The sequence below is a fragment of the Anomaloglossus baeobatrachus genome, chromosome 3, assembly GCF_048569485.1.
Source record: "Anomaloglossus baeobatrachus isolate aAnoBae1 chromosome 3, aAnoBae1.hap1, whole genome shotgun sequence".
Lineage (NCBI taxonomy): Eukaryota > Metazoa > Chordata > Amphibia > Anura > Aromobatidae > Anomaloglossus > Anomaloglossus baeobatrachus.
Genome location: NC_134355.1, coordinates 590,547,797 through 590,574,206, shown reverse-complemented (window position 1 = coordinate 590,574,206; position 26,410 = coordinate 590,547,797). Strand labels below are relative to the sequence as shown.

Below are 26,410 nucleotides of genomic sequence, written 5' to 3'. Positions count from 1 at the left end.
TTTTCTTGTTATAGTTTTTACCCGTATAAAACAGTATCTTGGATATTCCGTATTCCGTATTCAACTGCATCTTGGATATTCCTATATTCACTGTATATTCCACATATACTGCAATCAAGTTCACGATACCAGCTAATAAATCAAGGCTATTGAACTCCACAGTCTGTTTATTTGAAATGTGAATGAGGGTTTAGCTGTATGCCAGAGATTCACAGCGTTATGTGAAAGAAGGCAGAACAAAGAGTCAAAGTGATTGTTTGCTCATCCTATTATTTTATACAATAAACTGCCTAATTTGTGTATATTAAAGACAATTAACAGTTATATAACCTGATGCCTTCATGTTAGGTTTTTTTTTTAAAGTCGCACTGGATAATAACAAACATTCTTGCTCGATTAAGAGATGATTCACAAAAAGTAGAGTGTGTCATCAAGTTTAATTTTCTTAATAGCATATCATATAAGCTATACGTAGAGTCAGGGATGAAATAATAATAAAAAAGACACCCAAGTGAATTACAAAAGTTTTATATCTATGAAGGTCTGTACGGTACTACTGAATTAGGCAAAGGCTCAACAACAACTGTTGGCTCCTGGCGAGTTCTAAAATTGCAGCATTAAAAAGCTGGAGCTGCACAGCAACTTTATCCGTGACATGTCTCGCCACTAGATTGCTTTATGCCACTGCTATGTTGTAGCATAATGAATGTGGTGAATTGAGAGCCCTTAGGGTACTGCGACTGCAATGAGCAAGCTGCAAAAAGTTGGATTTTACGCAACTTGTTTGTCACTCTTGTAGTACCTTAGGGGTTATGATTTACCATATTCCCCTGCAATGTAGCAGCAACACATATTTGTTTGGCTGCACCACCTGTGGCTCAACCAAAATCACTGTGTAGCCCCAGGCTAACGCAACCTCATATAAAGAAAAATTGTTACGAGTATAGACCATTATTTTGTGACCAATGAGGAAAAATTGTGCCATTTTCAAGTAACTTGTGGAAGCCCAAAAGTCATGTAGAGCCCAGATTAGAGCATGACTCAAGGATGACAGTAACATAAAGGAGACAGTTACACTCTGTAGTGCTAAGATTTGTGAAACAATGAATATGGGAATATAGACATGCATTGCTGCTATGAAAAAACATGTAAAAATTGAGATAGCGCACAAAACTGGCCAGGTTTATGTGAGCCCAACTGCCAGAGGCAAGGTGAACTCATTTTTGTTGGGTCCCTACAGGATGTGCCATCAGTCTTTTTCTTAGATTACAGGGACATGCCATCTGATTGAGCACTCCTGTTCTTCAGCCTCAGGTGATTTTAATTCTCCATTTGCAGGTTCCTGTTCAGCCATAAATTGTAGGGTTTTTTTTAACCCAAAGAGAGGATTAATTTGATAGGGACCCAACAAAAATTAGGTTGCCTTGACGCTAGCTGTTGGGCTCTAATACACCTGGCCAATTTTGTGTGCTAAGTATCTCAATTTTTACATGTTTTTGATAGCAGTAATGTCAGTCTATATTCCCATATTTATTTTTACACATATCTTAGCACTGAAGAGTGCAACTGTCTCCTTTATATTACTATGTTTCATGTTCAGTTTGCACTTGTTCACATTAGAAAGGTAGGATGTGTCATCAGTCATTTTCTTAGATTTCAAGGACGACAGTAGCTGAACAAAAAACAAAGTAGTGTAGTTAGAGAGGTGCAGAGGTATGAATGTAAAGTGCAGAGGAGAAATGGCAGTCATACACATTGGGGTCCTAGAACTGTCCAACTATCCTCATTCTTTACTATATGTTACCTGTTGTCCACCATCCCATGAGTATCACATCATTCACGCTCTATGAAATATTCTTGTAACTATCCAAATGTACATTACTCAGAACTACATTATATGTAGCTATATGAAATTTGTTCATTTTTTGGCTTTTTTTGAGAAATATTGTAAATTTAGCTTTTCAGATACTAGTTAGATTTGCTATTCTTTTCTTTTGTGGCCTTTTTCACTTTTTTTCCAGCCTTTTTCTCGGAGCCTTTTGGGGAAGATGGGACGTCTTTCGAAGCGGTAGACTGAACACTTTTTGCCTTTGGGGTTCTGAATTTGCTCTTTTGGTTGTAGAGAAGGTTCTTTTGGAAGAGACGAGGGATGTTTCCTTTATACAGGAAGAGTGCCAGAACCATTCCTAGGAAAGAGGTGAAGAAGAATATAAAGTGTCTGTAGGTGTCCATGGCACAACACCTTATCCATAGTGGTGGCAGAAATCTCTGCTCTAATAAATCATCTCAAGCATAATATTCACAGAAAATAAAACAAACTGTTTAATATGATTGAAAGTAATCAACAAATGCTTCAGTGCCAAAGATATTAGTGACTGTATAGACATACTCAAGGGCATCCATAGAAAACCTTGGGCTGCATACCAAGGTCTAAATTGACTTCTCAATAATCCCTCGTATGCCATGAGAACAGGAACTGTCAAGTTTCCACGTTTATCATGAGGTACAATGGGGATGACAGATTAACCCCTCCCCCGCTGTCTAATCATGGTCACTGCTTGCTCACCACTGAAACTCATTAACAGGATAGGTCTCATTGCCGTAGATTATGTCCAATTGCAGCTGTTACCAGGAAGTGTCTGCTGTGTAAAATTGCCCGCACCGTTTGGTATGGACTCGTACATTAGGCAGCACCATGCAACTCCTCCAGACTTCTTCCATACACGTACAATGGATGTTAGGAAAAAAGGAGGGACGTTGGGCAGGGCCATTAGACGCCTAGCCAAGTCAACTCACGAGTCCCATATAAGCTGCATGGTCTGCTGCCATTGGAGGTCCACCACTGGGGTTACAAGCACAAATCTGCTATTGAGTTTCATTTTTGTACACAATTATATTCACAAAGGTTGTCAACATTGATTTTGAAGTCAATTGTATACTGGCAAATACTGGTCCAATGTATGCCAAATATTATTTTAGAATACATCTGGCTAAGAGAAATATATGGGCCTATCAGATGTAGATATTAGGTGCATTTCCCCATCAATACTGAATGTAGGGTAAAAACCTGTTGTAGACCTAGCCAAAGATGTCCAAAGAATATGTTAATCTTTGTTAGTCCAGTAGGTTTTCCTCCAACACAATCTAACAATCAAGAGTCCATCTCTGAAAAAAACAATGAATGGTCTTGGTCTTTGAGGCCCTGTGGAATAATATCCCTGCTGTCCACAGTGCACTAGGGTATTAATAAAGAATATACCTAAAATTTGTATCAAACACATGAATATTATTTCTTTAACTTTGTAATCGCACATAAAAATAAAAAACCTTTACTCACCAATTAAAGCACCAGCAATGTATACAAGAGAGTGTGTCGCCAGGGGTTAAGGGGATACCCAGAACCGGGCCAAGGGGTTGCTTCTGGAAAGGGGATCACGGTGTCGTGGCCCGGTCCGTGCTCCCTGGTTCCACAATAAAAAGGGGGGTTATGTTCGTGACGCCACCCGTGGAATGTGATCAGAGATGACGACCGCTGCTGCAGAACCTCCGGGGTGATGGAAGGCAGCTTGAGATGGGACGGCTCCCCACGGGTAGAGCCTTTTCCCCGGGGCAGTATGTTAGTCTATGGGGGGAGTGCAGGACACGAGCACAATAAACAGGCAGACTCACGGTTTTGCAGTTTCTTTGTCTTTTACTGATGATGTTATTCAGCAGAGTACTGTCCACGGAGTCTGTGAGGGGTTCAGGGTTTCTCCCACCCAGCCGGGCCGTTTTGGCTTCCTTGCCTGCACTGTGTGTCTGTGGCCCTGCTGCTGCGTGAACTATGCAGCTGGCTCTGTGCTCCTCGGTACCGACCTGACAGGCAACTCGAGTCCTTACTAGTATGTTCCTGAACTCTGCGCTTGTTGCTTGTGTCTGTGGTACAGGTGAAAGATCTGGAATCTTCACTTCTCTGGTGGTAACTGTGCAGTATGTAACCTGCAGTCTCGGATCCAGCATCCGTTCTGTGTGCTCCACTGGGATGAACTCAGCAATGCTCTGTCTCCCAGGAATGTTCCTCTGTGTACGCTTTCTCCTTTCCTCAGACCCTCAGCTAGGCCTGGAATTGGTCAGTGGATCCTGAGGTGAGCTAAAGCCAGCTTCCAACCTACAGAGATCCTTTCTCCTCAGTCCTCTGCACTGAACTTCCAAACTGAAACCACTCCTGACCATTTCCTCCCCCCCACCAGAATATACAGGGAAGCAGCTTTGTCTCCCCCTTCTGGCCAGGAGGTCTTGGTGTTGTGGGTGGGGAGTTAACCCTTTGTGTTGTTACTGTGGCAACCCTGGGGTGCCACATTCCCCCTTAGTGAAGAACAGTACTCCGGGACTGTGAAACAAACAAACAAGTTATCACAACAATTGTATATATACAGAGTCTCAAAAGGAAAAAAATACAAAAACCTTAAAGCTCAAAAAGAGTCCAAAATGTTCAGAAATATGTAAGTGTTCATACAGTATAGTCTCTGTAGGTACTGGGCTTTTGGTCTTAACGTTGCAATTAAATAAACATTTCAATCAACAAACACTTCTTAAAGGTGTCTCTACTCTGGTCGTAAGTGCAGTAGACCTCACGGCCCTCGGGCCACCAACAATGTGATCAAGTTGTAACTCTCCGTGCTGCCACCTTACACCACTCTTCTCTCACCTTTTCTGTACACTAAACTGTTACGGTTTTTCATATAAACATTATAACATATGTACATTTTATATGCAATTCCACATTAGTCTTTATATCTTGCTGGTATCTGACCCTGAGTACTACGCTGTGACCTGCGTACTGCTGGTGTACTGGGTGTACTTAGCATAATGGTGTGAGTGGAAGTGTACCTATTTGGTGTTTCTGGTACTTGTGAAGATGGGAGATTGACTGTAGGACTGGCAAGCTCACTGGGACCAGGAATCTGTTCTTCCTCTATGGTTTCGACTTCCAGTTCTTCTTGTCTTGAGACTTCTTGTGGTATTGGTTCTGATTGTGGTTCCGCCACTTGAGGGAAGGCGATCATTGGGACTACTACTGCTCCACTTGGCCATGTTTTTGGGAAATCTCCTAAGACTGTATGGAATACATCTTCTTCCTTCTTGACAGGTTGTACCTGTATGGGTAAGGTGACTTCTGGTGTCTTCAGGGTTTCAGGACACGGTTTGAGTTGATCTCTTGACACGACAGCTGATGTCCTTCCTTCATCCTTACTGATGAGACACACTTTGGGATTATCCATACTGGATGGTAAGACTGTATATGGGGTGGTTTCCCACTGATTATCCAATTTGTTTGTGCGCCGTTTCCTCTTGAGAACTTGGTCACCAGGTTGCAATGGGGTTGCTAGAGCATGCTGGTTGAAGGTTCTCTCCTGTCTTCCCCTAGCTTGTTGGAGACTTTTCTCTACGCACTCTTGTACTTTGCGATACTGCTGCTGACGTAGGGTATCCCAATTGGATTCTTGAACTTCTGCATCTGGCTTCAGAATTCCCATATCTAAATCAATTGGCAGTTTACCGGGCCTTGCACGCATGAGGTAAGCGGGGGTGCAGTTTGTAGAACTCACCGGGACATGATTGTACAAGTCCACCAAGTCTGGCAATTTCTCTGGCCATTGATTTCTTTCTGACTCTGGTAAGGTCTTCAACAGGTCAATCACAATATGGTTCATCTTCTCACATAAGCCATTTGTTTGGGGATGGTATGCTGTTGTGCGGATCTTTTTACAGCCATACATGTTGCAGAATTCTTGGAAGATCTGTGATTCGAAAGCTGGACCTTGATCTGCAAGGACTTGTTCTGGGTAACCATGGGGTCTGCAAAAGTACGTCTGGAATGCTTTAGCTGCTGTTCTAGCTGTAAGGTCTTTCACGGGTACCACCACTAAGAAGCGTGAGTAATGGTCCACGATGGTTAAGGCATAAACATAGCCGGACCGGCTTGGTGACAACTTGACGTGGTCTAATGCGACTAGCTCGAGTGGTTGCTTGGTTACTATGGACTGGAGTGGAGCTCTCTGGTTCTGTTGATCCTTTCTTCTGAGGTTGCACGGTCCGCATTTTCTACACCAATCTTCAATTGATTTTCTCATGCCAACCCAGTAGAATCTTTCTCTTAAGAGCACTTCCAACTTTTTCCAACCAAAATGACCAGCACCGTCGTGGTAAGCTTCCAGAACCATCTTGACGTCTCTCTTGGGCACGATGATCTGCCAGACCAACTCATGTGTTTTTGGATTGGTGTGCCTTCTACAGAGCTTCCCTTGGTACAGGAACAATTTACCTCTCTCTTTCCAGAGATGTTGTGTCTCAGCTGGGGCATTCTGATTAGGGTATGCACCTTGTTGTGTAAGCAGTTCTTTCACTAGCTTCACAGCTGGATCGCTGTCTTGTGTGTCAGCCCATCCGTGGTGTGCTAATGGGTTGAGAGTTGCCTGCTGTTGTTTTTGGTAGACACTCGGTTGATACTGCCCAATCTTAGGACGGTGAAAGGCCGGCAGCTCAATTTCTTCCAGTCCCTCCGGTTCCTCTTCCACGTCCCCCGAGTGTGGCATCCGGGATAAGGCATCTGCATTCCCGTTCTTGTGGCCTGCCCTGTACTTGATGACAAAGTTGTAGTTTGACAGTCGGGCTATCCATCGCTGTTCCAGCGCACCTAGTTTTGCAGAGTCCAGGTGGGTCAACGGATTGTTGTCAGTAAAGATGGTAAATTCTGCAGCTGCCAGGTAGTGTTTGAAACGCTCTGTTACAGCCCAAACTACTGCCAGTAGTTCTAACTTGAAGGAGCTGTAATTCTCTGGGTTTCTTTCTGTAGGCCGGAGATTCCTGCTTGCAAAAGCAATAACTTTCTCCTTGCCTTCCTGCTTTTGAGACAATACTGCTCCCAGTCCTACGTTGCTGGCATCCGTGTACAAAATGAAGGGTTGATGGTAATCTGGATATGCCAGGATCTCTTCTCCTGTCAGTGCCCACTTCAACTTCTTAAAGGACTCTTCTCTCTCATCACTCCACTGGAAAGGAGGATTTCGGGCTGCAGACTTCTTTGACTGTCCTACCAGGATGTCTTGTAGGGGAGCTGCTAGCTTCGTGAACCCTTTTATAAATCTTCTATAGTAGCCCACCAGTCCCAGGAATTGCCTCACCTCTTTCACGCTGGTGGGTCTCGGCCAATCTCTTATCACGGTAACTTTTTCAGGATCTGGTGCTACCCCTTCTGAGCTCACGACATGTCCCAGGTACTGTACCCTTGGCTTTAGAAGGTGACACTTGGATGGCTTGATTTTCATGCCATAGCCGGATAAGGCTTCAAACACTTCTGCCAGGTCTTGTAGATGCTGTTCATAGGTCTTGGAGTAGACTATGACATCATCCAGGTACAGGAGGACAGTTTCAAAGTTCTTATGTCCTAGGCAGCACTCCATCAGTCGCTGGAAGGTTCCAGGTGCGTTGCAGAGTTCAAACGGCATACAATTGAACTCACAGAGGCCCATCGGCGTGGTGAATGCTGTCTTCTCCTTATCAGCCTCTGCCACAGGAACTTGCCAATACCCACTAGTCAGATCTAGGGTGGAAAAGTAAGTAGCGGATTTTAATGCAGCCAATGACTCTTCTATCCTAGGTAATGGGTATGCATCCTTGTGTGTAATGCGGTTGATCCGTCTGTAGTCTACGCACATCCTCATGGTCCCATCTTTTTTCTTAACTAGCACTAGTGGGGCTGCCCAGGGGCTACAACTGTCTCTTATTACCCCTGCTTCTTTCATTTCTTTGAGCATGTCTTTGGCGCATTGGTAGTGAGCCGGTGGTACTGGTCTATACCTCTCCTTTATGGGTGGATGGTTACCTGTGGGTATAGTGTGCTCTACCCCTTTGATCTGCCCAAAGTCTAATGGGTGTTTGCTGAATATTTGTTCATATTCTTTCACTACCCTGTATACTCCATGCTTTTGATGGGAGGGTGTAGAATCGGTACCTACATGTAGCTTTTGGCACCAATCCTCCAGCTTTCCCTCTGAGCCATTGTCCTCCGCCTGATTTGACGGCTTCAAGGGCTCAACGGTGGTGATGGCGTTGTTATCAACCGTATATAGCTTAGCCATGGTAGCATACTTAGGTAGGGTGACCTCATCTTCCCCACAATTTAGAAGGCGTATTGGCACTCTTCCCCGATGTACCTCAACTATTCCTCTGGCCGTCAGTACAGTGGGCCTACTGTCTGAGTACACGGGTTCTACCAGGGCCTGATAGTCTCGCCCTCTGATGCCTATTGCGGCTCTACACCAGACCAGCATTTCTGTTTTGGGAGGAATTACAATAGGTATTGGGTCACTTACCCTTGCACTGCCAATTTCACCTCCTGACATTTCTACCTGCTGCTTCAGCATCAAGGCTTTAATTTCCTTCTGCAGGAGTCTCTGTTGCCCAGGTTTGGCAGTCTCGACAATCTGCTGCAAGACAGTAATTACCTCTGCAAAACAATTTTCAATTACATTCATTCCTAGCAGCATAGTTGGTTCACGTTCTCGTCGGTCAACATCAACAATGATAATACCCTGATTCTGCAATTCTACTCTCCCAATCTTAATGGTCATTTCTCTGAAACCAACCTGTGGTACTAATTCACCATTGCTAGCCCATATATTCAATGCAACATTAGATGGACCACTGCTAACGTCTGAATCAGCCCAGTACCTCTTATAAAGGACATGCGGAATTGATGATATTTGGGAACCAGTGTCCAGCAAGGCGTTGAGCGGAATGCCATCCAGCACGATGGGGATGACTGGACGTCCTCCCACATACTTGTCGTGCCAGGGTGAGGGACCTTGAGAGTTCATTCCTGAGGAGCGGCCCGCCTCCCCAGGGGATCCCCATTTAAAGCACATTCACGGGCAAAGTGACCTGGTTCCTTGCAACGGCGGCAAATGGGCTGTCCATCCGGCTGGTAGCGGTCGCTGGGTCGTCCTCTCGTCGCTTGGTATCTCCTAGGCCTCATCCATGGGACATCCTCCTTGCTGGTCGCCAGCTCAATCTTGGGTGCAGACTTGGATCCACGCAGCTCCTGGACGATTCTAGCCATGGAAGCAACAGTGTCTGTAAGGGCTTCAAGCTTTTGATGTAGAGCCTCATTAGTGATCGGCTCCAGGTGGTTAGCAGCAGCGGCTGACATGGCCGATGTCACTGGCACTACTGGCTGCTGGGGTGCCACTGTAAGGTGTTGAACAGAGTCTATATCCTGCGGCTCCTCCACCTGCTGGAGGCGGATGGCTCTATCCTTTAGCTGGGCAAATGTTAGTCCTGGATCCTGGATCACCATCATGCTCAGTTGTCCCCGGTGGGAAGGGGATGAGAGTCCATCCAGGAATTGGTCTATCAGCAGCTTATCTGCTCCAGGGGCTAAGGCAGGTTCTGCTAATTTAAGTGCTCTGAGCGCCTCCTGCAAGTTTAAGGCAAAGTCTCTTGCGCTCTCTCTAGGTTTTTGCTTGCATCCAAAGAACCTCATTTTAGCCCGGCTGCCAGCAGTGGATTCAAAAGCTGCTTTTAGTCCAGCTATTATATGCTCTACAGTGTCCTTTGCATCGTCCGGCCAGGATGTAGCCTCCCGCTGGGCATTGCCAGTTAACTGTCCCATAAGCATACCAACACGCTGAGCTTCTGTCAGGGGGTACATGCTGTAGTAGATTTTTAGCTTTCCGATAAAGTCATTAAGTGTGTTGGGCTCACCTGAGTACTGCGGCAGCCACACTGCACCCGGGGTGTACGGCATCAGGAACGGCATGATAGGTGCCGCTGCACCGCCGGGCACAACAGCGTCTCCCTGCTGCGACATCTTTGCGCCCCCTTAGTTAATTTCACCAGTCTTCTTGACAGCAAGCCTGGGACACTTTTCTGCGTTTTCGTTCGGGTCGCAGCACCGAGCGCACCTCCTCTGCAAGCGGTGGGCGGAGTCTTAGTTTAGGCGCGCTGTTCTCCCGCGCGTAGCAGCTAATGGCGCGATTAAAGATGGCGCCTGGAAAATGTTACCAATGATGTTTTTGGATTTTTCCAGGTATCTTTGCAAAGTTTAAAGTCCGTTCTTTGTTGCAACAATTCACAGTGCAAGTCTTTTATGCGATGCAATAAGTCTTTACAGGCACACGTCACCCGGGTTGCAGCCGGGTCCAGTCCGCATCCTGTTCGTGACGCCAAAGTTGTGTCGCCAGGGGTTAAGGGGATACCCAGAACCGGGCCAAGGGGTTGCTTCTGGAAAGGGGATCACGGTGTCGTGGCCCGGTCCGTGCTCCCTGGTTCCACAATAAAAAGGGGGGTTATGTTCGTGACGCCACCCGTGGAATGTGATCAGAGATGACCACCGCTGCTGCAGAACCTCCGGGGTGATGGAAGGCAGCTTGAGATGGGACGGCTCCCCACGGGTAGAGCCTTTTCCCCGGGGCAGTATGTTAGTCTATGGGGGGAGTGCAGGACACGAGCACAATAAACAGGCAGACTCACGGTTTTGCAGTTTCTTTGTCTTTTACTGATGATGTTATTCAGCAGAGTACTGTCCACGGAGTCTGTGAGGGGTTCAGGGTTTCTCCCACCCAGCCGGGCCGTTTTGGCTTCCTTGCCTGCACTGTGTGTCTGTGGCCCTGCTGCTGCGTGAACTATGCAGCTGGCTCTGTGCTCCTCGGTACCGACCTGACAGGCAACTCGAGTCCTTACTAGTATGTTCCTGAACTCTGCGCTTGTTGCTTGTGTCTGTGGTACAGGTGAAAGATCTGGAATCTTCACTTCTCTGGTGGTAACTGTGCAGTATGTAACCTGCAGTCTCGGATCCAGCATCCGTTCTGTGTGCTCCACTGGGATGAACTCAGCAATGCTCTGTCTCCCAGGAATGTTCCTCTGTGTAATCTGTCTCCTTTCCTCAGACCCTCAGCTAGGCCTGGAATTGGTCAGTGGATCCTGAGGTGAGCTAAAGCCAGCTTCCAACCTACAGAGATCCTTTCTCCTCAGTCCTCTGCACTGAACTTCCAAACTGAAACCACTCCTGACCATTTCCTCCCCCCCACCAGAATATACAGGGAAGCAGCTTGGTCTCCCCCTTCTGGCCAGGAGGTCTTGGTGTTGTGTGTGGGGAGTTAACCCTTTGTGTTGTTACTGTGGCAACCCTGGGGTGCCACAAGAGTACTCCTGCAATGTCTTCCCAGGACAGCTGAAGGTCAAGGCATAGGCCAGCACTGGGTTGAAGTAAGCTGCAGTGTACTGACCACCTAAGATAAGAAATAAAATGAGAAGTTAATTATGGAAGCATGAAGCTGTTGTTAGGAGAGGAATTATTTGACCAATTAAAGGTGTATTCCCATAACAGCCATATATGACCGAGATGGGAATATCCAAGTGGGATGAGCTACGCTGTCTCAGTAGCTCCCATAGATGTGTTAATGTTGTGGAAAAAGAACAGCACAAAATACTGTATTGAGTTGTTAGAGTATATTTTCGGGTGCAAATTTAAACAATGAATTTCGGGGACTGTGTCTCCTTCTTCAGGTATGTTACCCCATCAAGGTCCATCTTGAAATGCGTTGTTTCAATTTGCACCCAAATTAAAGGATATTCCTGCACGTTGCCTGTCCACATCTTTGCAGATCTCTCCACTGAGGGCACAGGAGAAAAAGCCATGTAAAGTAACTGTCTGTGTTCTGTTGATGCGTTCAATTAATTTTTTCACTTTTTCATAGGCGGTCTTTCCAGGAACTCATAAGTAGGACGTTTAGTATGGAAGGAGGAAACATTAATAACTATAAAATAAAAATATTGTACGGGTACATATAGGTACATCTCTATATACCAGTGCATTAGAGGTTAAAAAAGAAAAAAAAAAAAAGAGAACTACAAAGATTTTTTTTCCATAAAGACACTAAAAAATAATGGTCTAAAAACAATTACATTAATTATATTTTTGTAACATATATTTTAAAAACTATCATCACAAAGTAATAAATCTAACCACTGTTGATTATTGGCTGATCTAAATCCCCAACTCTGCATGCACCAACACTGCAGGAGCAGAGGCTACAGTGTCTGTGCAGGTGCATCCTCATCCATCTCCTGTGTCTAGTGGCGGCTATGTGGCGGATGTTGATAGGAGAGGGAGATGAGAAGTCAGACAGACTGGCAGTGACATGCTTGGCCCTGGCAATGCCAGTTTGCTCGCTCCGATCTCCCTCTCCTAAGTGTCGCACCTGCTTGCTGCACACAGGGTCACAAAGTGATGGGCTTCCAATGCTGACAAGAGAGGGGGAGGACATCGTGCATATGTGACGCCCTGGCAAAACCAGGTAGTCACAAACAAGGCAAACAACACCATCCAGGGTCACAGGGTCACATACAGCCGACCTGAAACCCTAGTCACCCCCCTCAGGGCAAGACAGGCACACCAGTGGGCGGGACCAGGCAGTTAGGAAACGCCCCCCTTAGGGGTCTAGATAGCCCGGGACAGGAAAACAAGCAGTTAAGTTAAGCTTCAGAATGAGGTTGGAGTTCAAGTTGAGAGGAGTGGAGGCTGGGGCTAGATGTAGCTCCAGCAGAGGAGAAGTTCAAGTTGAATGGTGCCAGGGTCGGAGCCCTGGTGCCTTGGCTAGGTGGCAGACGATGGTCTCCGTCAGGAGACGGGAAGACGACTCGGCAGATCCGAGGTGGACCGGGACAGGGTTGGAGCCCGCCGGTACCGACACCGGAGACCCGACCGGAAACCGTGCACAGAGGGGGTACTCGGACCCTGAAGCCAGGACCGGAACCAACGGCCAAGCTAATCAACCGATTGAGGGCAGGATTATAGGTCCTGTCCCAACTAAAGTCCCAAAAGCAAACAACCACCCACAGAGAGGGATAGGGCAACCGCCAGGGCCCATAGATCCCACGGGTCAGTGTCAGCAGGCACGGCTCCTCAGGTACACAAAAAGCCACGAGCGGACTCCCGTGTTCCATACCGGGAAGTCTAAACACACAACCAAAAGTAGTGCAGAGGAGAAGACGGCGACCATCAGCCCGGGTGGGGGACCAGAGTACAACCAGCCGTGGCGGCCGGCCACCAGCACCTTGGTTTACCAAAAGACTCATTTAATTGTGAGTAACCAAACATCCCCTGGTATGTCCGGGCACACAAGCCCCTGCCATCGCCATACCCTGCACAAAGACACTGGGACCCGGGGAAATCATCCCTACCCACGGAGGGTTTAACATCAGGCTGCCACTACATCTCCCACGGGTATCCCACCACAGCAGCGGTGGTGTCCCACTTGACCACACACCGTGGGTTGCGTCACGAACTGAATACGGCCAAGGCCGTACAACTATGTCCCCCTTTTCATTCGGCATGTCCGCTTGACCCCCGAGTCCGGAGGATCTCTCAAGCCACACAGCGCATCCAGATCCGAGCAGCCTGGCTGCTGCGGGCGTGGGGGCAGCACACATACACTGAAATTGTGCATATTCTCATCTCAGGGTATGGTTCCACTTGCACACAGCTTCCAATATGAGAGCATTAGAAGAGATATGCTAATGACCCTCTGCTGCGAGCGTCAGCCAAGGATCATGCAACTGTGATGCGATTTTGCAATCATATCACAGCTGCAGAGAAGATGGGGAGCACTTTTTCCCCCATCTCCTCCCCAGCCTGTCTCTTCGTATATCATACAGCACTGGGATTACATGCAATGCAATATGATATTTCACACGCTCCTATAAGCTTGTATGGGTGCCAAATGCAGCATGCTGCCATTCATTCCTCATGCAGCTATGGCATGAGAAATCAATCGCAGATGGACATTGCCCCATAGTTTTGCACTGGTGTGAGAGCAATCCGATGTTTTATCGGATTGCACTCGCCAGTGCAAAATGCAAGTGGAACCGAACCCTATCTCTCCAGTCAGCACCAGCCGTCCTCTGCTTTGTGACCCTATGTGCAGCGAGCAGATGCTACACATAGGAGAGGGATGATAGCAGTCTTCCACACACTGACTGACATTGAGCGTGCAGAGCCAGTGGATATAGATGAATCAGTGCTTCAAAGTGAGCATAAGGGGAAGTGCAGAGAATGGTAACAGGGGCAGAATGGGGCACAGAAGCCCCCTCATTTACAAATCTACTAAAACTATTTATATAAACCAAAATTACTAAAATCTACAGTACATAGCAGTACATATTTCAATGTGAGTTTTGGAGGCAACAGAGTCCCTTTAAGTGAATGTGCATATGAAAGGCCAAATCGTGCTGTGTACAAAGCGCTAAATTTTGGCTATACCTCCTACCCCACCCACTAGACACTCATATTTACTATTTCTTTCTACCCTGGCAGGAGGATATATAAGAGGCGGCATATTGTGGCAGTGAGGAACATTCAGTAGATGCCTAGGACAGCAGAGTGTTGACCCAAAACCAGAACTGTCCAATGTATCAGGTTGGGACTTATGGATTTCATTTTTTTGTTAATTCATTGATAGTTGTAGCCGCCATAACGTTCTCAATAGCTTGACCTTTTGAAGTCTCGCTTTTTTTGCAAGATGAATTGTAGCTTTTTTGTCATCAGATTTTTCCCTACGAAACTAAAAAAATCACCTTCTGCAGCTCCTGGGCTGCATTCTATGAAGGTGCACCTTGGCCCTGACTCCCCTTCCAGACCCCCAAAAATAACTTTATAAAACTTGGCCGTTATGTATGCTAATTAGTTTACCTGTGTTGGCCAGATGGGCGGGCTCATTTTCTGCTCCCTTATCCCCCTCCTGCCGCTGATCGCCATCCTCCTTTCTTGATTGACGGGATGACGCCCTCCGTCATCCTCCTCATCGCATTTTCAAATCTCGCACATGTGCAGTTAGGTCAGCTCGTGCAGGCGCAGTTCGCTCTGCCATATTGCGGGCAGAGCAGAAATCGTAGCTGCCCTCGCTCGCGCCGGTGTACCTCTAGAATACAGGTACATAGAAATTCACTGGTATATAAAGATGGCTCTCTGCATTAAAGGCTGCTTTACACGAGTCGATCCATCGTGCGATTTATTTTGCAAAGTCTTTTTTTTTTTTTTGTTTGTATCGCTGATAGGTATTTGTCCATGTGTCACACGTTGAGTGTTGTCAAACGACCACAAAGCGCTCATCTATATATTGATTGGCCATGGCGGACGTCCAAAAGGCTTCACACATGTTTTCCTTTGGTCAATCTGTCTTTTGTATGGGCGTAATTAGGCAAACTATACACCCCTCCGTGACGTTGTCTGGATTGTTGCACGCCCTGAATTATTCTGACCTGCTCAATCCAGTTCTGCTAATGTGGTTGATTGGTTACATCCCATATATATAGTTTCTCTTCTGCATCTGTCTTTGTTGCCTCGTGTGTCCTTAGCATCATTCTTGTTTGTTGTTTGTGGTCTGGTTAATGTCGATTTTGATCCAAAACGGAAAGATTGGCATATAACAACTTACCACAAAAAAAGGATAACAAGGAGTGAGGGCGGAAAATCCAGCGAACAAACAAACGTAAGAAAAATTAGGAGTAATGCACTATAAAACACTGTGCATGACGCCAAGGCTGAATGTTCACACATCATGACTACAGCTCCGTATTTTATAACAGTAATAACCAATCAAAACGCATCTGCTACAACCAATCCGATTAGATTAGGCATGATTATTTAAAACCACAAATACGCCCTGAACGTTTAATGACGTCACAAATAACTACGAGGATGGCCGATTACACGGTGTCACACTGTGCAATGTGTCGTTCATTAAGACTAAACTGACCGATTTTATAGAATTAAACGATGAGTACACGATGGCCGAATTTCAAACGATTAGGCATCGGTTGGACTCGCAAGGAGCTGTCACATGAGGAGATGTCGTTACGAATGACGGAAGTGCGTCACAAAATCCGTGACCCCAACGATGCATCGCACAATAGATCGACTCGTGTAAAGCAGCCTTAAGGCTGTACTGAAGCAGACTGCCATGCATGGTCTACTGTAGTATAAAACATTCTCCCATTTCCTAAAGTGCAGCCTGCTCATAGGCTTTGCTGCTGCCTACAGTGATGAAGGTTGGAGGCTTGATTCCCAGGAATTCAGGAAAAAATAATTATTTATTTAAATGACTATGTATAAACAGAGCAGAGAGATGCTGGCTTGCAACCCAGAGATCCGAGAAGAGGAGGTTTAATGAAGGAGCAATGATTACCAGCAGTGAAAAGGAGTGAAGCCTTCACTGCAGGTGACATTGCAAATATTGTAGTGATGAATGAACCAATGGATATTCAGGTTCGCCGAACCAGCACGGACTAAAAAAAAATAAGGTTCGACAACCGAACTTGACCCCAGACGCCGAACCCCATATAAGTTTAAGGGACCTGAACTTATGTGTTATAAAATGGTGTGTGACGCCCTGGCCTATCAGGTCGTCACAAGGGTGCCGTGCAATCTGCCCTTCTGCATGGTACCCGCTCCTCCTTGGTTACGGGTCCTGTCAATTTGGTGTTGCTACCAACAGGTGTACACAAATCCTGAGGAACACTCTGCACCACACCCACCAACCACCCATTGGGCAGCCTGAGGGGAATAGGGCCACCCAGATGGGGGGATGGAAGAGGGAGGGTAGAGATGTCAGTAGTTGAATTGAGTAGAGTTGAGCAGTGAGACAGCGGTGACAGGACAGGTAACGCTGTGGAGCTGGGCTCCTGTATCCGTCCCAAGTGCCAGACGTTGGCCTGGCCAGAAGGAGCTGGAACCCCGGTCGCAGGGGGTAGTGACAGGGGGTACGGTGCTGCTACAGAGAGCAGGCCGGCTGCCTTGTGCTACAACCAGGCAAGGGCCAGGACATGACGGGGTACGCGGACCCTTGGCTGGGAAGTAGCTTCACTCAGCCCAGTAATTCACCCGATGGGAACGGAATCTTCAGGAACCGTTCCCCACCCACTCTAGAATTGGGGTACTAGCGCAACGAGGGGGATAGGACTTTCCAAAATCGTCCAGAAAATCCCAAGCATGAACCCTGAGAGCAGGCTCACCTTGTTTGCCACGCAGGTGAGCGGGACCCGAGTAGTCTTAGGTGAAAGGGATCCACCAAGTTACACACAGTGCCAAGGGACAAGGCTTCAGACCAACCAGCAACACCAAAGGGGCACGGACCCAGCGTGCTCGACTAAGAAAAGCAGAGCATTTCAAGAGTTTGGTTTACCTGGTGTCAGCGTCAGTGACTTTGGACTGTGTGAGTACCCGATATCCCTTCACCCCGACAGGTTCCCCACTCCATCCCATCACCGGGCCCCGGAACACCAAGCCCCCTACACCCGGAGGGTTTAAAACATCCTGCTGCTTCAACATCGTCACCGGGCTCCCCAACAGCAGCGGTGGTCTCTCCTATTACGACGCACCGTGGGTGGCGTCACGAACATTATCCCATTCACCACCCAAAACAAGCTCCCTTTTTTATTTCCGAGGTAGCCGCGTGACCCCGCCTCGGATCCGGAGACCCCTTGAGCCACTGTGGATCCAGGTCTGAGCAGCCCGTCGGCGGTCGCGGGGGCGGCACAAGTGTTAATATGGGCTAAGGGGGGGCTGCAAAGGAAAGAAAATAAGGAATAAAGCAAGACAGTTTTACTTACCGGAGTTCCAGACGTCTGCAACACTGCTTTCGGGTCCGATCATTAGCTCTCATGCATATTCACTGCTTTCCCCACCTACCGCATTTTTGAATGGTTGCAGTCAGACCGTGCCCTCACCCTCAGTGACAGCATCTGTGATTGGTTGGAATCACACACACTATCTGCGTCCCTATAGTGGTGTAAAAAAAAATAAATAACAAAAATGGCGTAGGGACCTCCATATTGTGATACCCAATGCAGATAAAGCAGATGAATCCAGGCTGCAGTCCACAGCCGTTTGCATTACTGTGGTTGTGTATCAACCAAATTGAGCTTTTTTTTAAATTATTTAAATAAATAATTTAAAAAACGACATACGATTCCCCTTCCCAATCTTGATACCCAATCAACATAAAGCTGACAGCTGGGGGCTGGAATTCTCAGCCTAGGGCAGCCTATGGTTATTGGGCTCTCTAGCTTAAAAATAGCAGCCCGCAGCTGCCCCGTAATTGTCGCATCCAATTAGATTCGACAATTCCAGCGCTTTACTCGGCAACGAAATAAACACAGGAAAAATCCTTTTTTTAAAAAACATACTAAAACCCAGCCTCTTTCTCCAATATAGTATTTTGCATGGTTTCCACAGGATCCCACCTGTGACAGCAGATAAACTCACCTCAAGTGAACTAATTGAGTTCAATGAGATCTGCATTTCCTGGCAGAAAACTGTGCTTTTTTTGCCAAGAGATGTAGACTTGGAATTTATACAACAAATTCCTGCATCAATATTGCATCTCCTGGCATGTTTTTGGTGTATACATTTCAGCACCAAATCTGCATCTTGCGGCAGAAAACCACACAAAAAACGTGGTTTTGACACTGTTTAGGTGCAATTTTCTGCTAGAAGATGCAAACTTGGTGCAGAAATCTAGTGCAGATATTTCAGCATTAAATTTGCATCTCCTGACAGAAAAACGTACCTAAGCTGCATTTAATTTTTTTTTTGCCAGGAGATACAAATTTGGTGATGGAATTTATACACCAAATTCCTGCGCCAAATCTGCATCTCCTGGCAAAAAAAAAACAACCTCAAAACTGCATAAACTGCATCATGTTTTCATGTTTTTTTTGCCAGGAGATGCAGTATCGAAGCAGGAATTTGGTGCATAAATTCCAGCACCAAATCTCCATCTCTTGGTAAAAAAAACTGTGCAGGTCTCATTGAACCCAATGAGTTCACCTGAGGTGAGTTTACCTGCGGTCACAGATGGGGTACTGTCGGAACCTCCAGCTGTGACTGCAGGTAAACTCAGTGACGTCACTGCTCACAGCTGTTGCTCTGTCAGTGTCTGCTTGAAGCCGCAGCAGGCAGTAATGTTCGCTAAATGTGCCCAACACACTGCAATTTCAATATATAGCAGACCATGGATCATTGTTGGACGTTGTGGTGTGGACCGAGGTGTTTTGGGGATTAATAAATTGGAGAAAGAGGGTGTTTTTTGTTTTGTTTTTAATTAAGTTTTTCTGTTTGTTTTATGATTACTTCTTTTAACTTTTAGGTTTAGTAATGAGTGGTTTCAAAAACCCCTCCACATTTCTAATCCAGGGTTTAATGGCAGCTGTGATTTGACATCACCACTGTCATTAAGCCCTTATATTAAAGGACATATGCTACAGCACTGTAGCATATGTCCTTTAATTATTTTTTGCACTCCTTGATATAATTTCCTTGATATAATTTCACACGGATTATCTTCCACATGCTGCTCCATTTGGTATTTGCTTACTAGATTATTGTTTCCCTCGGACATCAAAGGTTATTTTATTTGTTTTTTTGAGCGCAGGTGTGCATTACAGTATTTTCTTAAGCCCTTATATTATCCTGATTGCCACCACAAATTGCAATCGGAATAAGCCAGGTAAAGGGCAGGAATTGTTGCATCTAATGGATGGGACAATTTCGGGGCAGCTGCGCGATGCTTTTTTAAGCCAAGGGGGGGCAATAACCATGGGCCTAATCAGTCTGAGAACCCCAGCCCGCAGAAGTTGGCTTTATCTTGGCTGAATATCAAAACTGGGGAAGAGGGGGGCGCACGCCCTTCTTTAAATTAAGTAATTTAAAAAAAGTTGCACGGGGTCCCTTGTATTTTGATACATAGCCAAGATAACACGCACAGCTGAGGGCTAAAGCCTTATTTGTACTGGGTATCACACTATGGAGGACACTACGCCACTTTTTTAAATGTATTTTTACAGAACTATAGGGATGCAGATAACATGTGTAATTCCAACCAATCACAGACACTGTCACATAGGATGAGGACGCAGTGTGACTGAAACCAATCACAGACGCTTGGCGTAACGGTGGGCGGGGGAAGCAGTGATTGGACCCGGAAGCAGTGTTACAGCCGAGGGGAAGGTCAATATAACTGTCCTGCTTTACTCCTTTTTTGCTTTCTTTCCAGTTTTTAATTTTTATCATTATCCGAGTGGCTGAACATAAACAGTAACATAGAGTTCCCAGAAAAGTCCATGTTCGGGGTCCATGCACAGACACTGGGTGTCCGGTACGGACTCAGAACTTTACAGTGAGTGAAAATTGTGACAAAGTCCTGACATCACGTGACAGCAACACAGCTCAGCTTCCCCAATTTGGAACAGTCTCGCTGAATCCGGGACAGTTGGGAGCTATGATGTGTGTGTGCGCCTAATGCGAATATGCATGTAAATGTGCACCTGTATAAGCATGTGGGGAATTGACAACAGTGGGGGTGTCAAACATGTCCTGCACAGGGCCTCGTCACTGCCAGTGTCCACCCCAGATAGGATTAGTTACAGAGGAAACAGTTCCTTGTGGTTATAGTCGTCACCGACAGAGCAGATCCTGGAGCTGCTTTAAAGAAATCTGTCACAAGATATATTATAGCAACAGGCCACGTCAAAGACCGGATCCTGCATAACAAACGGATTAATGGTATTTTGTAAACAAGGACCTGGTATATACCACTTCTGTTTTTTGACCCTCTGACAAATTGACACATAACCAGCTCCTGCCAGACTAGACGAGCTGAAAAGGGAATGTCAGTAGAAAATGACTTATTTTTTTTTAGAAAATGTTTGGTATCCCCATGTACCTTAACAATAATAGACTGAACCAGATGTCACCATTTGCACTGAAGAATCTCTTGAATATGTGCAAAAAAATTGTGAAGGGATGGTGAGCAGGGGGGTGTGCCATATGCAGCTCCTTAGGCTGCTTCTTTTGGCCCGTAGGCATGTATCCTACTTGACGATCGCGGCCGGTGCAGAGGCCACAGCCATCACTACTTTAGTTCAGATGAACATTTTGCCGGCACTGCACTGAGTCGACCTCTTTCTGTACTATTCCAATGGCAGCCGCTGGCCAATTGGAGGAAGCAGCTGATGCACATGACGTCCCCTGCTTGCATCTGATTGGCCGGCGACTGTCATTTGAATAGTGCACAGAGAGCTCGACTCTGTGGCGGCAAAACGTTCATTTTCATTTTAGATAAAGAGCTGACAGTGGCTGCTATCGTCAAGGGGTCTCATGCCTGCAGGAAAGAGGATGCTGAGGGAATAGAGGACAGGTAAGAAGAATGTGTGTGTGTGTGTGTGTGTGTGTGTGTGTGTGTGTGTGTGTGTGTGTAGAATGCCCCGATAGGGGTCCCAGATGAGACACTGCTAGTGTGTATGTGTGTATGTATAATGGCACAATAGGGGACTAGGATGGGCACATTACTACTGGATGGGTACATTACTACAGGATAGGCACATTATTACAGGATGGGAACAATACTTTAAGAAGGGGAACAAGATGTGAGACATTACTAAAAGATGTTGGCCAAAATTACTATATGGTGCTAATTGTAAAACTAGATTACTTACAAGAAAGGGATAAAATGTAAATAAAAAATAATAAAGCATGACTTTTTTTACCATCAAAAATGTTTTTTTTTTCATATATATTTAAACAAAATTGTACACGTTTGTTATAATAAACAAAAAATGTTCAAAAACAGTGACCAAAGGTGCAGAGAAAAAAAAAAATGGTACGAATAAAAAAGTCACTTTGTCATCTGCTTTAGATGGTTGGGCTATCCTGCTGAAACTGTCTGCTTCTGCCGACATTGGTTACAAGGGATGTTTACAGCAGTGTATAAACCAAGTAAAGATCAGACTAAACATCTAATTATGGGTCTATTCCAATGATAAAACCCATTATCTCTCCAACAACCGCATGTGAAATAATAGAAGAATCAAAGTAACTAGGTATAGAAGTTGATGAGGACTTACCTGCATATGCTAGTTCTTACCATCTCCTTCTCTCTATGCTCCATTCTATCGGCCTAAAGGACACTGTTCTTTCCTGGTTCTCATCCTATCTTTCTGGACGTTCATTCAGTGTATCATTTGCTGGCTCCACATCTTCTCCTCTCCCTCTCACCATTGGGGTCCCTCAAGGTTCAGTCCTTGGCCCTCTTCTTTTCTCCCTCTACACTGCCCCAATTGGTCAGACCATCAGCAGATTTGGCTTTCAGTACCATCTTTATGCTGATGACACACAGCTATACACCTCATCCCCTGAGCTCACCCCCGCTGTACTACAGAACACCAGTGACTGCCTGACTGCAGTTTGCAATGTCATGTCTGCTCTCTATCTGAAACTTAACCTTTCCAAAACTGAACTTCTGCTTTTCCCTCCATCTTCCAACTTTCCTCAACCTGACATCTCCCTCTCTGTGTGTGGCACAACGATAAGTCCTAGGCCGCAAGCCCGCTGCCTGGGGGTTATACTTGACACTGATCTCTCCTTCACCTCCCACATACAATCTCTTGCCCGCACCTGCCGCTTGCACCTCAAGAACATCTCTAGAATCCGCCCCTTTCTCACAATGGAAACGACAAAAACCCTCACCGTGGCCCTGATCCACTCTCGCTTGGACTACTGTAACTCTCTATTAATTGGTCTCCCCCTAACTAGACTCTCTCCTCTACAGTCAATCCTTAATGCAGCAGCCAGGGTCACCTATCTGGCCAACCGCTACTCGGATGCCTCTGCTCTGTGCCAGTCATTGCACTGGCTGCCCATATATCATAGGATCCAATTCAAACTGCTTGTTCTCACCCACAAAGCTCTCCACAGTGCAGCACCCCCCTACATCTCCAACCTCCTCTCTGTCTATCAGTCCGCCCGTTCTCTACGCTCTGCAAGCGACTTTCGACTAACATCCACACTAATTCGAACCTCCCACTCCCGGATCCAAGACTTCTTCCGAGCTGCACCAACCCTCTGGAACGCTCTACCCCAAGAAGTTAGGACAAATCACAACTTACTCAGCTTCAGACGCACCCTAAAGACGCATCTTTTTAGGGCGGCCTATCACACTCCCTAATCAGATTCGATTCACATAGTCCCTCTACAACCTCTCACAACATAGCTCCACATCAAACTCCATGGCACCCAAAGGCATCTCAAGGCTCGGGCCCACTGGTCCAGGAAACCATTATCCAGCCCCATTTCCGGGAGATGGTTGGATTGTCATTGTAAATATCACGTGAACCTTGCCTCTCCCCCCATCTCATTGTAGATTGTAAGCTCTCACGAGCAGGGTTGTATTTTTTTTTCCCTCTAAATATTGTATTTCTATAACTGTTACTTGTTTGTATATGATCCTCCTGAATTGTAAAGCGCTACGGAATATGTTGGCGCTATAGAAATAAAGATTATTATTATATATATTATTATAAAGTGACAGTCAGGGCAAGTATTGGGGACTTGTAAATCAATCTTGTGTTTTGGAAGCGAAGTAGAACTATGTGATAACAGAAGGCACTCAGTGCTTCAACAAACATTCCCTGTGCCAATGTGGTTTGTAAAGAGGAGCTGCAATCGTCCATCATCATCATTTGGATTGTGTGAACTTCGGTCAACTCCAGTCTCCAGTAGTGGCTGGTTAAGAACCTGGCAGCCCCCATGCCTCCAAACTGAGCCACTAACTTAATTATTGTGTCTACTAATGGGCTATCCTTCAGTAAGAACTCCTGAAGAGAGACGGAGGAATTGGCTGATGCCCCATCAAAAGTGAATCCATGCGATAAAAACAGCAGAAAGAGAAGCGTAGACACCACATCGGGACCAAATCCACCACCCCACATGCCAATCTCTACCAGCATGCGGATTTCCATATAGCAGGCACATAGCTGCAGAGAACTGGCAAACTCACTGACAGTGCAGCCATAAATCCGGGCTGGCAGCAGTTTCTTAAGGCCCCGTCACACTAAGCAACATCGCTAGCAACATTGCTGCTAACGAACAACTTTTGTGACGTTGCTAGCGATGTTGCTGTGTGTGACATCCAGCAACAACCTGGCCCCTGCTGTGAAGTCGTTGGTTGTTGCTGAATGTCCTGGGCCATTTTTTAGTTGTTGCTGTCCTGCTGTGAAGTACAGATCGCTGTGTGTGACAGCGAGACAGCAACAACTAAATGTGCAGGCAGCAGGAGCCGGCTTCTGCAGAGGCTGGTAACCAATGTAAACATCGGGTAACCAAGAAGCCCTGTCCTTGGTTACCCGATATTTACCTTCGATACCAGCCTCCGCCGCTCTCACTGCCTGTGCTGCCGGCTCCTGCTCTGTGCACATGTAGCTGCAGGACACATCGGGTTAATTAACCCGATGTGTGCTGTAACTAGGAGAGCAAGGAGCCAGCGCTAAGCATTGTGCGCTGCTCCCTGCTCTGTGCACATGTAGCTAGCTGCAGCACACATCAGGTAATTAACCCGATGTGTGCTGTAAGTAGGAGAGCAAGGAGCCAGCGCTGCTCAGTGTGCGCTGCTCCCTGCTCTGTGCACATTTAGCTGCAGCATACATCGGGTAATTAACCCGATGTTTGCTGTAACTAGGAGAGCAGGGAGCCAGCGCTCAGTGTGCGCTGCTCCCTGCTCTCTGCACGTGTAGCTCCGTGCAGTGGTAACCAAGGTAAATATCGGGTTGGTTACCGATATTTACCTTAGTTACCAAGCGCAGCATCTTCCACGCGGCGCTGGGGGCTGGTCACTGGTTGCTGGTGAGCTCACCAGCAACTCGTGTAGCCACGCTCCAGCGATCCCTGCCAGGTCAGGTTGCTGGTGGGATCGCTGGAGCGTCGCAGTGTGACATCTCACCAGCAACCTCCTAGCAACTTACCAGCGATCCCTATCGTTGTTGGGATCGCTGGTAAGTTGCTTAGTGTGACGGTACCTTTACTTATCCATCGAATAAGTTGAGATAAGGCGATGACTGAAACAAAGAAGCCTACTACTATGTTCAGTCCGGCCATGGTGGTAGGAAGGGTGTCAGTGATAGAGGAGACTTAGAAAGAAGGGACTCTGTACTTATACAGGTGTAGTATTGGTAAACGTGGCTCAATGCTACTAGCTGGGCCAAGGACACATGCGGGAACCAGTACAGGTGTGCATGCTGCACTTCATAGCACTTCTAACTCCAGTATAACAGTAGCGACACTTTTAGCCGAAATATAGAAATCAATTACTCTCAAGGCTTTATAGTCCTATAGAATGATCAACATTGCCAGAATCAAAAATTATACATTTCCATGTATTGTAAAATCAGACGTTGGAGCAGTAGTGAACACTATAACTTTAAATGTTTACTTTCTATTTGGGAGCAATGAAGATTTTTGGAAAAAATTCCAAATGGAAATGGAACCATATTGGTTATTATAGTTAAGATTAACTTCTAAATAAGTGATTGTATGATCGTATTATTACTAGACCACGTTGGCAGAATATTTGGGGAATGTAATGATCACGGACGGATTGTTTATTTTGACACCATGTAAGACATGCCTGTTTACAGAGTCCAATTTTGGAATTTTAGTTGACATCTATTAGATTTTAGCATTTACACCTGGAAATATTAAAAGAGGGTTTTCTGAGCTTCCTCTTATAAATGTGATGCCCTACCCTATCACGTCGTCACAAGGTATTGTGCAATCTGCCCTTCTGCACAGTATCCACTCCTCCTTGGTTAAGGATCCTGGTCCTTTGGTGTTGCTAACAGCTTAGCCAGTCAAAATCCTAGGGACACTTTGCACCGAACCCACCAGACACACCATTGGGGGGCCTGAAGGGAATAGGGCCGCCCACATGGGGGGTTGGTTGGGAAAAGTGAAAAAGTGACAGAGAAGTGAAAAAGGATTGAAAGGAGTAGCAGGTGGAAGGTGACTCTCTGGGAGGGAGAAGTCACCGGTCCGGAACAGGGCTCCTGAAATTTACTAGGTGGCAGACTCTGGGCTGGGTAGGAGCTGGAACCCCGGTCGCAGGGGATCGCGTCAAGGGGCACGGACTGCTGATGAGGGCAGCCGGTGGCCTTGAACCATCACCGGGCAGGGGCCAGGGCACGACGGGGTACATGGACCTTAGGCTGGGAAGTAGCTTCACGCGTCCCGGTAATTTACCCGACGGAGGTGAAGACTTCAAGATTCATCCCCAACCTGCTCCAAAATCGAAGTACTAGCGCACCGATGGGATAGGACTTTCCCAAATTATAGTCCAAAGAAATCCTGAGCGCAAGCTCACTCCGTTTGAGGTTCCAACTAGTGAGAAGGTGCCACGGAAAAGGCCACAGGCTAACAGCAACACCAAGGGCACGGATCCACACATTTTGCAGCGGTGCTCAGAATTCTGGTTTACAAGCTGTCGGAGTTGTTATTCTCGGACTGAGTGAGTACGCTGAAAAGCCCTTTTCCTCTACCCAACAG

The 26,410-nt window shown here is 46.4% G+C and overlaps 1 protein-coding gene across 1 annotated transcript; it reads right to left on the bottom strand.

Annotated features, from left to right (window-relative positions):
• Positions 1–1,753: 1,753 nt before the first annotated feature.
• On the bottom strand, positions 1,754–24,967 carry LOC142295621 (aquaporin-12-like). The gene is made up of 6 exons (XM_075338721.1): positions 24,884–24,967; positions 23,396–23,910; positions 21,943–21,956; positions 11,187–11,270; positions 3,338–3,370; positions 1,754–2,186 (listed from the first exon to the last, which is right to left on the bottom strand). The coding sequence occupies exons 1-6, from the start codon at positions 24,965–24,967 to the stop codon at positions 1,969–1,971; spliced, it is 948 nt and encodes a 315-aa protein (XP_075194836.1). The 3' UTR covers positions 1,754–1,968.
• Positions 24,968–26,410: the final 1,443 nt, after the last annotated feature.

Excerpts from the sequence above, each read along its gene's own strand:
- LOC142295621 (XM_075338721.1), bottom strand. The coding sequence starts at position 24,967 with ATGGCCGGACTGAACATAGTAGTAGGCTTCTTTGTTTCAGTCATCGCC. Across the intron at positions 23,911-24,883 it reads GATGGATAAGTAAAGGTACC|AAACTGCTGCCAGCCCGGAT; the intron begins GTCACACTAAGC and ends CGGGGCCTTAAG. Across the intron at positions 2,187-3,337 it reads CATTGCTGGTGCTTTAATTG|GAATGGTTCTGGCACTCTTC; the intron begins GTGAGTAAAGGT and ends CCTCTTTCCTAG.